General features: G+C 36.6%; 1 protein-coding gene across 1 annotated transcript; it reads right to left on the reverse strand.

The window, feature by feature from the left end:
* Positions 1-1400: 1400 nt before the first annotated feature.
* LOC127804839 (uncharacterized) lies at positions 1401-11984 on the reverse strand. Its single transcript, XM_052341877.1, has 15 exons — positions 11772-11984; positions 11579-11666; positions 11392-11446; positions 10347-10406; positions 9267-9396; positions 8327-8550; positions 8074-8166; positions 7868-7939; positions 5540-5572; positions 4670-4810; positions 4360-4416; positions 3574-3669; positions 3393-3499; positions 1828-2164; positions 1401-1654 (listed from the first exon to the last, which is right to left on the reverse strand). The coding sequence occupies exons 1-13, from the start codon at positions 11860-11862 to the stop codon at positions 3449-3451; spliced, it is 1191 nt and encodes a 396-aa protein (XP_052197837.1). The 5' UTR covers positions 11863-11984; the 3' UTR covers positions 1401-1654; positions 1828-2164; positions 3393-3448.
* Positions 11985-14591: the final 2607 nt, after the last annotated feature.

Genomic DNA, 14591 nt, shown 5'->3' on the forward strand with positions numbered 1-14591 from the left:
ATAATGAACAAACTATAGCCTTTCATGTTGCATTGCTTAATCTCATCAAGCACAACTGCATACATACATACATATATGTATGTATGTATGCAAATATCTTATTTTGATCTTCTGCTTCCAAGATGAATCTAATTAAACTCTCTCTCTCTCTCTCTCTCTCTCTGCTGTTCAAAGACAGTATTAATTACATGATGGTGACAACCATACAGCAAAAGGGGGTATATATTGGCCTCATCTTATCTTTTGATTATAGCCAATTACCATCCGAAGAGAAGAGACAACATTCCTTCTACCTTTCTAATTCCATAATAATTTAATGATCATTATAATGGCAGTCTCATTTCAAACCCCCCGCCGCTCAAACATAAAAGTTAATTTAACTAATCAACCAAATTAACAATTTACAAACGAAATTCTGTACAGAAATGATGTGACTCATTTATATATATAACTCATGAAGGAAAAAAAAGTGGGGGGTAATAAGACATAATCTTAGAAGCATTTTGTTTTTCCACTATTTCCCAACAATTAGTGTCTCTTTGTGGCCAAACTGTGCCCCATACCGCCGCACGGAATGTTAAATTAGTGAAAGTGTAATGTCACTTGCGGAATAAATTACGTGCAAAGTTGGGGGAGGAATGATTATTGGAAGCACCACTTCCTTTGGTCTGGCATTAGCTTTTTTGGGCCTCAATTAATTAGTATTAATTAGAAGGGAAGCTTCTACGTGGGAATACAGCTTTTGCCTCCTTAGGCCCCTTTTCTTACCCACTTTTTGATTTCATTAATTCGAAAGGGTGACCCACCAATCAATCACCCATTATTCACTCTCGACTCTTAATTGTTTTTTTTTTTTTAAAAAAAAAAACAAATCTGTACAATGTAGTGTTAATTATTTTGTTACATCATTGAAATGGTGACTTAATTGAGCTTTATTTTTATTAAGCCTAGAACAAAGAAAGGAACTACAGAAATTTATTTAAATGTATTAGAATCTAATTAACTAAGATATAAATTAAAAAAAATAAAATATAAAAAATATTATAAATTTTTATTCTTTTTAATATATTTATTAAACTTATCTAATAATCCTTATAAAAAAAATTACGTAACTTATTATCTAATATTTTTTAAATAAATTTATCTCGCCCTCCACCAAATAAACATATCTTAAACTTTACAAATAAAAAAAATAACATATATACCTTTAATATATTTTAAAAAATTTAACAAATAATTTAATAAAAATCTTAAAATTCTCCTCAATTTTATCTTTAACTATTTCATATTTTAATTCAGAAAATATTCTAATTTTTCTTGATATAATTTTATCTTATTTATTTTAATAAATACTATTCAAAAGAATAAAATGAAAGAGAGGGAATGTTTTTTTAAGAATAAATTATTGAAGTTGACTATTTTTAATTCGAATCATGCCTCAGCTTAGGAGTTAGGAAGTCCATTTGAAAATGAAATTAAGGCTAAATCTGGAGCACAGAAAAAGAAAAAGACCAAAAAAGAAAGGCAAAATTAGATTCTTTCAAGGGCAAGATACCTCTAAGATAGGAATGACTAGGAATAACAAGTTTCTGGCTCAGCCCCAAATTAAAGAAGTTGGCCAAAAATTCATTTGGGTCACCTCACATCATCCCACCTACAAAGAATTTTATTTTGGTTTTTCAACCTTGGTTTTTCTATATCCATCATAGTCATACATAGAAAATTTAGCTTAGTTTTCAAGTTAAAGAGTCTGATAACGAACTAGTACAAATATATAATACTCAATATCACATAAAAAATTGTATAAAAAGACAAGTACATACATACATGTAAAAGAAAGAAGCCCAGCAAACAATAGTAAAGTGGTTCCGTAATCATCTGCAGATAAACAGGAAGCAACACAGCAAATCAAACTTTAAACAGATAATGCAGAGTTTAGTCCTAAATAATTGTTCAAGGATAGATCTGGAAAATTGGAATTCCCATTCAAAGAGGTAACTAACAAGCGTGCAACTTAAAATTAGCCACATGAACCTTAAAAGTTGTCATGATGCTTAGGCTCTGGCACCCATTAACATTGAGAACCTTTCATGGTGGCTTTGTGCAACTGAGATTGAACGGGCACCATCAACCCAGGGCAGGCACCATTTTATATCCACTCATCCTTAGAGAAAAGGAGAGGGAACCAAAAATAGACAAGAATGGGATTACATTCTGTATGGAGTTAAGATTTTTAACTAAGATAAAATAATTTATGCATATGCATATGCACTTTGCCCTAATGTAATAATAGAATTTTTAAAGATATAAACTATTTTAATAAATTATTTATCACGAAGTTAAAGAAAAATATGTTACTGCATATCTTTTTTCTTTTCTGGGCAATCCACAATTCTTATACGGGAAATCTTTTCAAAAATGATGTAGCAGGAATACTTACTAATGAAAAGACAAAACCCTGTTACATTCAGAGAGAGAGAGAGAGAGAGAGAAAGAGAAACCAATTAAGAAAATTGAACCCTGACACCTCCAAGTCATGAAAACAAACCAACCGTCCGGGAAAAATATAGGTTGTGCAATCCAACAACCAGCCCGTGGGCTTGAAATAGGGAGGCAAGTGTTAAATATATAGTTTTCCAGATGTACACTGTTTTTCAAATGTACATGACAATAACTCAAATAATCACACGTACCAAATATACATAAAAAAACATCTCCGTGTATATTTAGCTTTAAGGAAATTCGAACTTAATTACCAAAAAGGCCACTATAACTTCTTAGACCAGGCCTACCCGTAAGAGGGGCATATATTAGCATTTGTTGTTAAATAAATTTTTTTTTTCTAAGATAGAGAAAATGGTAAAACAACGAAAACTGTATGTGTTCAAAATGCTTAGCAAACTGTTCAAATGTAATAGTAATTAGCACATCAAAAACAAAACATTTGTTTATCTTCAACCTCATCTTCAATCTGGCTATAAAAACGTGGAAGCAGCTAAAAGTATGAAAAAACATCTTTTACCTTTGCCGCTGTAATGGGACTGTCTGTACGCAAGAAAAATATTTTGTGCCTTTCACCATGTCATCATATCTCAAATCAAATCAATCACATGTTTTTACGCGTCCAAAATAACTTGTTAATGGAACCAAAAAAATAAAAAAAGCCATCAAAATCACGGATCTACTAACCAAAAAGCTCAAAAGAGCACCAAATTTAATTTGACTTCCGCCACTAATATAAACATTTCCATCACTTCACACACGCATGCATTGCAGTTTTCTTCTTATCAGTAGAATATGAATTCATAATTATATTGAGTTTTAAACATGTCATGTTAGCATAATTAGCTTCACTGCCGACTTGCAGAGGTCCTGAAGGTGCCAGAAACTACCTGTACCACATTTGCTGATTGCTAGATGATAAACGTTGGTGGCCTCTGGTCCTTGTCTAAGCAGCCAAGTCTTTGTCAGTCTCTAAGATCTCAACAACCGGAGCAAACTGCACAAGATAATGTGGGCTGAGAGAGATTAAAAGAAAAGAAATCACAAACTGCTCTTGCACATTATGCTGACCTCATCATCTTCTTCACAGTACATTGCATCTTCCAAACTCTGCTGTTCGAAATTCCATCCAAGAGTGTCCTCAAGCAGCTCCTTCAATTTCCTTGTCTATAAAAAAGGTAGAATTTAGTCCTCGATGCAACATTATTCTGTCTGCAGTCTATGCACAACTTAGGAAATTTAGAAAATCCAATTCTGAAGCTTAACTAGGAGCTAATTGAAAGACGATCATCAAGTATATGTCTTAACTAGTTTCAGGCAGCTTTAGGTGGATGCAGCAATTTGAGATCTCCAGTTTAAAACAGAAAAGATAATTAAAATGCATGTCAAAGAGGACAATAACATACAGCTGCACTTTCAATAATAATTTTCCAAACTCACATGAAAATATGTACCGGCATGTATCCTGTTCTGTATCTCAACGTTGTACCTACCTCCTACAGTAACTATCATTAAAAGTTTCTTAACTCCCTAGTGATGCTCCTAAAAGAGATTATCAAACAGATTCTTGCTCCCCCTTCTGAGATCTGGAGGTTTACTTTCAGAAAAATGGGACTGCAGTTCTTTTTATTTTATCCATTATATGCATGTGTGTGTATATGTATATCAAGTCTTCCAAGAATCTAATTTGAAGTAAAGTTGCTCAAAAAGTCTTTCGTCACTAGGATGTGGTTATTTAGCATCTGTCATGAAGAAAATACAAATTGATTTATATTTTTTGAAATACTTTCCTAATTTGTAAGAAAAAGATATCAATGTACAATAGCACAAAATAAGAAAAAGGATGAGAAAATGCACCCAAGTCAAAAGATCTCCATCGACAACTGGAGCTTCCAGAACCAATGAAAAGAAATCCTGAAATAATAACTCAGTCATCAGAGTATAAAAGACAAAAATTATGCATATCTGAATAATTTACAATTTAATCTGATGGAATTTCAGAAAAATGTCAGCATTCAAGTAGATTTGAACTCCAGATTTAATCCAAGAAACATGAGAGTTTTTTAGGCAGCAATTTCCTGGTTTTTGGGCACTGCAGACTATGCAATAGCCACAAATGGAATGCTGGATGGTTGCAGATGAATATCTTACCATCTTGTAAGATTACCTTGCAAAGATGGTACAAAAAGCTATCAGCAGACAACCAAGACTCATCTAACAATGCTGACACACCCTTGCCTGCACAACCAGTATCTTTTTGCTCTTTCTGAAATCCATACTTCAGCTGGTAATAGATAACTTTAATAAACTGCAATACGTTAATCTCACTTCAGAATCAGCAGGAAGAAAAAATACCTCTCACCCCCCCACCCCCCCCCCCCCCCCCCCCCCCCCAAAAAAAAAGAACACTAAAGAAAAGAAAGAACAATACGCATTGCGAAGACAAGAAAAGAAGATAAATGAGCTGGCAAGACAAAGCAATGAACATCTGAAGAATGTCTAATAGTGTACGCCCATCTAATATTACTGAAAATGGAAACCATGCAACAGGAAAAGAAAAAAGAAGCAAAAGCATGAAACAGAGAAATAATTAATAGGGATAGGAAAGTAAAAAATAGTAATATACATTGGAGAACATGAGCACCAATAGAGTCAACAGTGTGAAATACCAGAAGGTGAAATTAGAATAAGTTAAAGGCCCAAAATACCATGATCAACAGTGTGGCAAACAAAGAACATCTGAAAGTTCATAAATTACAGTATTTTTCTTTGATTTTTTACACTAGACGACACAAGAATTATTCAGAAGTATGTCCCAGAGAGAAAAATGATAAACAAGATTTTTTATTTGAAAATAGATTTCAGAATAACCAGATAGAGGATATGATTTTAATTGACAGAAGAGAACATAGGATGCAACCTCTATATGTGAATTGCTCCAAAAACTTGATTCTGAAGGATTCCACATTAACATGAACGACATTCTCAACAAAAAATTCAAGATTATTTAAGATTAAGGTACATATCAGAATATTACCTTTGTAAAAAGTTGACTCCTTGTATGAAGGGGCTGCAGAAAAATAAATGTTCAGACAGTATAATGAAAACTCAAGGAAAAAGTGAATCTAATTAAATTGATGCTATATAAAACTTCCACATACAATTGGATATGATATCCCATAATAGTTGAAGGAGGATGGTATTGTTCCAAACTTAAGTGATTGAATTTGCCATAATATCATAAAATGCTAATCAAGCCTAACATAGAGGTAGGTACCACACAGCCAAACTTCTTCCATGAAATTTAATATTAGCAAGGTTAAAATTATATGCTTCATATAGCAATCCCTTTTTTTATTATTCTCATTTACATTTTGGCACTTGCCATTTCTAAAGGATGAAATCTAGACAAAAATATATGTTCCCCCCCACTCTCTGACTGGTTCATATGCAAGAATAATTGCAAACCCTGTTGAACAATGAGAATGAATTTATTAAATACAAAAAACTGAAAGTAACGAAATGAACTTGATCTTCTTGCTTTCAACCTCGTAGTGGAAAAGAAACAGGACAGTTCCTGATGTTTCTGAATGTCAAGAGTTCACAGCAAGTTATCTAGGAGTAATATAGTTCAGAGGAGTCTACAGGGGCTAATAGAGAATGATAAGATTATATCCCTGCAGTATGTCTAGCTCAGTAATGATTTTAGCTCTCTGTTAACATGGAGCCTGATACAAATATAAAACAAACTATGCAAGATGTGATTATTAAGTTGCAGTATATATTGATAATGCCATATAATGCAAATTTCCAATCCACCACAACATGTGATTATTCCAAGGACCTATCTTGCTGTAACTCATCAGCATACCATCTTGGTGTTCCTTGTCAGTCTGGCTCTCCATCCTTGAGAGCAGTCTTCCCATTCATCATGCAGGCAAACCATCTTGATGCCAAGCTCCTAAACCAAATGTTTCTGCTTGAATAAAGCACTCAATTTCAAACAGAAGAGTCTCAAAGCAAACAACCACTGATGAACTAGTATAACGCTCACGCCATAATCAACATATTTCCCTGACTGCTTAACCTCCCTGCCTAGTACAATAAACTGAAAGTTCAGAACAATTCAATCCGTCTTTCAAATTTCAGTTTACCACCCCTACAACATTTTTTAGAACTTATCAACCATGAGGAGATCAGCCTCTGCAGAAGGGTAGGTGTATCTTTTTGTGTCATGCTAGATCATTAAGCCAGTATTGTGTCATGAGAAAACATGATGAAGTGCTTGAATGTCAGCTGGTCAATCCACTGTAGCAAGGAAGATTCAAAGTAACAAAGAGAAAGTATGGATGGATAAAAAAAAAATCTATACCAAAAGAATATAACACAATTTGGTATACCTAGGTCAGGTTTGGTACATTCAAATGTGTGAAAACGATGACCAATCTATCTTGCTATTCCGAGGTTTGATCTCGCCAACTGAAGTGTCAAAGGTAAACCCATTGTGCCTATTCCAATATTTATCAGGCTAGTCATTCTCCTCTGTCTGAAATACCTAAATATAAAAGAAAAACTTTAGATTTATCACTCATTTATATGTGAACAAACAAATATGTTATATATATATAGCTTACTCCATCTTGATCAATTGATCACCGGCTGTAATGTTTCTGGGGACCCATACTGCCATCCCTTGTCGTTCAGATGATCGATCATGCCATCCCTTGTTACTCCAACCCTCAATCTGGATGACCATATTCCTACACACTCCTCTTTAACGGCAGACATCTAACAGCAACTATTAAAACTACCAATCTCCAATGCCTACCATCACATCAACAGCCATGAGCATCGACCACAAGATCCAACCAAAGAGTGGTATAAATCTTGTGCAATTTTTTTACTCCAAACTAATTTTGGAACAGAGTTTGATGCATTTTGGTTTACATGGTTGCAGAAAGAGGCAAAAACAGGCAACGCCATCACAATCTCAATCCCACCTTGTTCTATTTCAGCAACTAAGGGAATAAGAAAAATTACTTGTTTCCCTTCTATTTTACACTACCATTTCAACATTGCATTTTATTCCAGTTTGTTTGATTCCAACATACTAGATGGGGCTTAAACAATAATCAAATACAGCGATTGTTAGAGCACCCATCCCAGAAAAGGAAAAACAGAAAGTCAAAACACAGTTTGTACAATGACCCCAAACCAACTTATCAACCTACAAAACATCATATAAAAAAACCTGAGCAGTAATATTGATTGAAACATTAAATGATTACATTCATAAAGGAACAAAACCTATATATACAATAGCTCATTAAGTAATGGATAACAGACAAATAGAATCAGTTCTTACAGCTTCCGTACAGCCCAGAAAGAGGCTAGCTAATGATTTCCACTGAAGAAATGCTTGGAGTGATTGTCCCATCTGCAACATTATACATGTCATAAATCTGATTTCTGCAATATGATTAGATGTATTTAAAATAAAGTAGACACAGAGGAAAGGAAAAAAAAGGACAATAGAAATAGCTTGGGACATGCCATCTTGCTGTATCCTACCAGAAATGCAACAAAAGCAAATTGCAGCTCGCCTAGAATTAAGTCCTCAGAAAGGCCATAGTCTTTCATTAATATGCTCTCCAACAATTTTGTCTGAAAACAGATGAATAAATATTAACCAAATGAGAAAGAAGGTAAAATTCTTAGCAGAGAGGGATGGTAAAATTGAACCAAAAGTTATGTTCCAGTGCAAATCAGTAAAGGACCAAATATGTGATTCAAAAGTAGTTTTGAAGCATGCAGCAGTCAATACCTTATCAAGGTTCAAAGAAGTAAGCTCTTGGCCAGAAATCCCCTTATTCTTGATAACACGGGGAATTGATGTATAATAACAACCTCTTCTCTGTGGTTTTTCAACAGACTTTGAGAACTTACTACTCCTCAACTGGTCAGCCAAGGCTTTCTCCGTGGATGTTTTAGGAATGCTTCCAACCACCTCAGATTCACATGCAACAGTAATTTCTCCTCCAATTGGTTCTGTAAATAGAGCAAATATTAAAATAATGAAATGTGACCAAAGTTTGCTACAACTTGCTGGAGACAAATTTAAGTGAGAAACTATTCCTACTTCAGTTTAACTTGAATTTTAAGTATCTAGGTAAGTAGAGCAGAATGCTGTCATCGTCATCATCATTAATTGCACCTTACCTAACCAAGCTAGCGTCAGTGGTATGGTATTCATAACGTTAATTGACATCTAAAATTGTCAATACACATCCATGCAAAACAACAATGTGGCAAAATTTTACATGAGATGCCCCTCTTGAAACAACCCTCTAGTGAGGGAATAATGAGAAAAAGTTCTAATACCATCTTCATATGGAAAAGTTTCATGAGATGGCAGTGAAAAGTAAATACATTTGTATATCCTTTTCTTTTCCCCTAAGGTTGTAAATCCATTTTAGTGTTTCTTAATTAACATTGCCCAGCAGCAAAATTGTGCAAACTGCTTTGCCAAATATTCATGCTAGCTAATATACAGTAAATATGTTACAGAGTGGAGTACTAATATAGACCCCATTGTGTAGCTGTTAAGAGCATCAGGACTAGTTTACTAGAAAACCCTTGTAAAGCAGGGAGCCTCGTTTAGTGTAGACATCCTCATCAAGAAATAGTATAAAAATTCCAAAAGAGTGATACAATTAGACAAGAAAATAATTAATAAGGCCCTAAAGTAATTAAATAATGCTTACCAAGGCGTTCAATTATACTCTTAGTGATGTAGTTAGACAGCCGCATCCAATCACCATACTGACTTAGAGTGTAAGGGCCAAGTTGCCTGTCGAACTCCAAGCTTTTTACTGCTTGAGAATATCTCTCTTCCTTTCATAAAAGATATGCTCAGAGTAGTCAAAGGTCATAACACTCATCGGTGTATCTATCTATGAGAAAGAAAGTAAAAATATTTCATAAGTTATATCCTGATGCTGACAATAGGGAAATTTTCAAATGATGTGAAAATATTGACTTCATAAATAAAACCAACTTGTAGGATGGGAACATTATACTCAACAAGTTTTTGAGCCAAGAAAACAATTTATGTAAGTTGAAATTTGATATTTAAAAATCTCACAATTTGTTACAACTTTTAGTTTGTTTCAGCCATATTAGCTTTTAAGACACAACAGTATAATATACGAAAGCATGATGTCCCTTGTAAAATACCTGGTTATGGCTGTGGTAAAATAAGTTTTTCTTTAAAGATGTTAGCACTGCTAAGATAACATAAAGTATTGCCATAGTTATTAATTCAGAACCACCTTAAACCAAGTCCCCTAATATGTGACTCATATAAATGTAATTAAATGTCTAAAGCAGTAGCGTGTCCTAGCATGCAAAAAAATATAAAAGAAATATAACTGAATAAATTGATAACCAATCAAAACTGTATAGCGAGAAAGGCATAATTGTTTTGACTAAAGAAGTAGAATGGACAACAAGAATTTGTCACTAGATGGGTTGTATTACATACAGTAGCATCCAATGAATGAAATACAGCACCCATCCAAGAAAAAAGAAGGGCCCGGGGGGGGGGGGCGCTGAATTCTCCTTGCTGTTGCAGCTTGAAAGTTATATTACAAGGATCTATGTGTGGGCTAGAGTTGATAGAACTTGCATCTTTCACGAAGGTATATCATATACCCCTTTCCTTTAATTTTAGGTCTCCAGAAGGGAAGCATATTTAATTGTTAACAATGTCACCAAATGCTATCTATTCTTCTTCATTCTTTTTTTTTTTTTAAAAAAAAACAAGTGCTAAGTAGATTACAGACCTCATCTTCTGATACTTTGACTAATCGCTCCTCTTGTTGATCCCATCTATGAACAATCACCTATTATACCTCAAAAACAAAGGAGAGAGATCAGTCCTGCAGGTGCATGCAAATATGACATAACAAAAAGAATTGCTTTAAAAAAGCAAATGCAGTCAACTGACTTATGGAAATTTAGATTTAATGTTTTTCATATTAGACAATTGTGTTTGTGAATGCTCTTCATAGTTTAGAGAAAAAAAAGCAGTGTAAATTTAGCAACCCAGATTGGCCAGATGGTACAAACTGAATAGAGAAAGGAACATCTACTGTCGCACATAGAGTGAAACTCATAACTTCCATCCATTTGGCATAACTAAGTTAACACTTCACCTCATCTGTGTAATGGTTGCAAACCACAAATTTATCTCTTTGTCAATTATTTAAAAAAAAAATTACACAATGACTTCTGAAGGAAACTTCATATTTTGAACCAGGTATCTCTATTGCCAAAGCCGCTTCAACAACAATATAAATCTGTCACAACATCTTGTACAACTGCCCAATAATCTCCAGTTTGTTCCATATCTTATAATTCAAAATTCAATATTTCGGTAACGGCATCTGCTGATTCTGCTCCAATTGTTCAGATTAGAAGGAAATGTCTCAAACAAATGAGATTGAGGAAGCCATTCAACTAAAAGAATTACGGTCCCTAAATTTATTGTCCTTGTATATATTTCAGGATTCAATTCAATGTGTGAAATTGCTATTCTATTGATTGTTGAAATCATATTCTCCACCTACTTTGTGTATGATAATTCGAATATTTCCTCTTCGTATATCATTACGCATCAGAAAATTCTGGCACATCAGTCCTCTGGTAGCTACAGGAAAAATAACACTTTCACAAGTGGTATTGCCAACAACCTTACTTTACCGTCTTATCTACTAAAATTAATGCCAAATAAACGGGAGAGACTCCACTAAGCAAAACATTAATCTAACATGTGCCGCACGAACATATTCCAGTGAGAGACAGAGAGAGAGTAATTGCTGTTAAAACCTCAGAGGGGTTCGCATCGATGAAGAAGCCGACTATTGGTGAGAATTCGTTTCCTCTGCACATAATAAAACCCCAAAAACAAAAACTCAGATTACAGCTGCAGAGATAAATTAAACATTCATCTTGTCAAAAACTCGAAAATACACACACAGGTAGACGTTCTCAAAATTCGAAATGAACCAACAACCTGCTTGAAGAACTATAATAGATAAAATGAGGACCAGGCGGTATCATCTTGATGCCCTTAAATGCCGGCCCAACGGAGAACATCTGCGGTTTGTAAAATTAATAGTTAAGCCATCGGATGACAATTCAAGGAACAACCAGGAGACATGTTTAATACAATTACTCTTGTTTTGCATTTCATTTTCTTGCCTGAGTATCAATGCCGAGGAGAGTGTACTGGGGGACGTCGAGGAGGAGAAGAGTAACGCCTTGCTTTACAAGCCCTAGCGCTGCTTCTGGATCCATCGGAGTGCGTAGAAGAAGAAGCGTGAATACAGACGGTGAAGTAAGGAGGAGGATGGATTCCGGTTTCAAATCAAGTTTGGGTGTGAAGTGAACCGCCCGGTGCGACGAAGAAGTGCTGTGCGGAAACTTGGAGAGAGAAGGCTTGAGCTCGTTGTGAGGCCCACGTGGTTGCCACGTGCAACCGACTCTGGAAGCCTCTTGCCCAATGGGCTTACAAGTTGGGCTTATAGGTTTAGGGTTTTTGATTTGGGGTCACCGCACTAGCTACTTTATTTTATTTTATTTTTTTACAAGGGCTCATCGTGCTATTTTGATATTTTTTAAGGAACAATATTGAAGTCAGGATGAGCCCAACAACACCGCCACTCGGCTTGGCCCAACAATATGAAGGATGGGCCCAACAACAACAGCAGCAACTACTACTGACGTCTCTGAAGTGTTCGTGAGACTGAAAACGAAAAGCGGGCCCCACCCGCAACTCCGCAAGTGGCCACGCACGCTTGGCTTGGCCATCTGATTCCCGTCCTCAAATCCAGGACCCTTGCCCCGGCTCCGACACTTTCGAGATTCTCTCTCCCCGGCGAACCACCACCCCAAACGTACGCTGTCCCTACAACCCAACGACCGCGATGAAGCGCAAGAAATGGTCGGAGCTGGAGGAGCAGACGCTCCTCGGCAAGTACTCTGACCTGTTCAACTCGGGAGCCCTAGCCAAGCTCAAGACCCGCGAGAAGAAGTTCAAGCCCATCGCCGACCACGTCAACTCCGTCCATCACTTCCAGGACCCCGTCAACTTCCCCTTCAAGTGGTCCTGGCGCGACGTCTCCATCAAGGTCCAGAACATGCGCCACCAGTACCTCGGCGTCAAGCAGAAGATTCGCCTCTCCGACGGCGACTTCAACTGGGACGACGGCGAGAACCACTGGGAGAACTTCTTGAAGTACAAGGAGGTTTTCGGCGACGTCGAATTGGAGGCCAAGGGCAAGAAGTTCGGGGAGGAGAGTGTTCATTTCTTCGCCGATGGGAGCGATGTCTTGGGGCTGGGATTCGAGATTGACAGCGAGGATTTGGAGGAAGACGTCGATTTGGGGGATAATGTGGTGCCCAGCGATGGTGAGTTTAGGGTGGAGAGTGAGGGACAAGGTTTGATCCGGGCGAAGAGGTTGAAAAAGGGTGTTGGTGGGCATTGGGAGAACGGTAAAAGATTGGGCTCGGTGGGTGGCATGGTGTTGGAATTGAGGGATGTGATGATGAGGAGAGAAGAGAGGAGAAGCGAGAGAGAGTGGATCAAGGAGGCGGCTTTGTTGGAGAGAGAAGGCAAGGAGAGAGAGACGGAAATGGAGAGGGAGGATCTGAGGAATGAGAGGGAGGAAGGGGTGGAGACAAGAGAATTGGAGTTGGAGCAGAGACAGATGGTGTGGGCGAGGATGGAATTCGAGAGGAGGACAAGATTAGAGAGGGAATTTGATGAGGAACGGAGGAGGAGGATGAAATTGGAGGAGAAGTGGGAAGAGGAGGAGATGGAATGGAGGGAGAGGATGCTCGAACTACAAATTGAACACGAGAAGCAGATGATGCAAATGCATGCTGATGCTTGCCAGAATCAAATGCAGATTCTTGGGGTCATGGCTAGGCTTGTGTTTCAATTTTTTGGGTCAGCAAATGATGGCTTGGGCGGTGGGTTGGGGGCCTTGCACCCTCAAGTTTTGCAGAATTTGCAGCATCCAGGGGGCTTAGGGGACAATGGGAAGCCAGATGCTACCTCTCCATCTGGGTTCATATAGGCTGTATTCCAAAACCCTTATATTATAACTAGATATGTTTTTGCTGCTGAAGCTCAAATGAATTGATGCATTAGTTGATTGTTATTGTATTCAATACCTGTGTAGAAATCGTTTCTTGTTATGTTTAATAAAATCCTTGGTACAGAAATCGTTTCCTGTTCATTTTCACATTCTTCTCAACCACAGCTTGTTATGTGCAATTAAATTTGCTGTAAAAAAATAAGTGAGCTCTTAAGTCATTAAAACTGTTAATTCTTTTCTTTACTTTGATTCTTGCAATGTTAGTTTTACAAAAGAAAACGCTAACCAGAGTTGTAGTCTTTCATCAAGTTCTTAAGTGTCTGAGGTAGAACATTGGTGTCAATATCTTTATTTGACCGATAAATTTTGACAGCCTTGCTATCTAATTTAGGCGGTTCATTTTTATGGCATTTTGGGTTACTATTGTAACAAGGCTTGCTTTAGACTTGCAATTCTACATGCCTCTGTTATAAAAGTTCTGGTGTGAGTATTTAGTGATCCAGGGCATGGAACTTGGTTCATTTAGTGCTGAAGGTAGATGAGTGAGAATGCCAGATCACATAACTCACATAGACTCTTCTATAGTACTTGATGCCTGGATAATGGTGGTGGGATATATCTCACGCTTCTAGTTGGATATACATGTAACAAATATGGTGAAGTGGAATTCACTATGATTATATATTTTTCAGAGTTCTTCTAGGCAATTTTGGGCTTAAACCCAAATTATTGTGGAGATCATTAGAGAGGTGATGTTATATTTTGGAAGCCAGGCAACTCATTGAGAATTTTTCAAACCAATTGTAGCAAAGGATGTTCTACATTATTATGATTGTTGATGAGGGGTAGTACAATAAAAATGGGCCTTGAGGGCAAACTCCTCTCCACATACAATCATGGTGTTTTCTGAGTCCAACAATTCTA

Source organism: Diospyros lotus, chromosome 6, assembly GCF_014633365.1.
Source record: "Diospyros lotus cultivar Yz01 chromosome 6, ASM1463336v1, whole genome shotgun sequence".
Taxonomy (NCBI): domain Eukaryota; kingdom Viridiplantae; phylum Streptophyta; class Magnoliopsida; order Ericales; family Ebenaceae; genus Diospyros; species Diospyros lotus.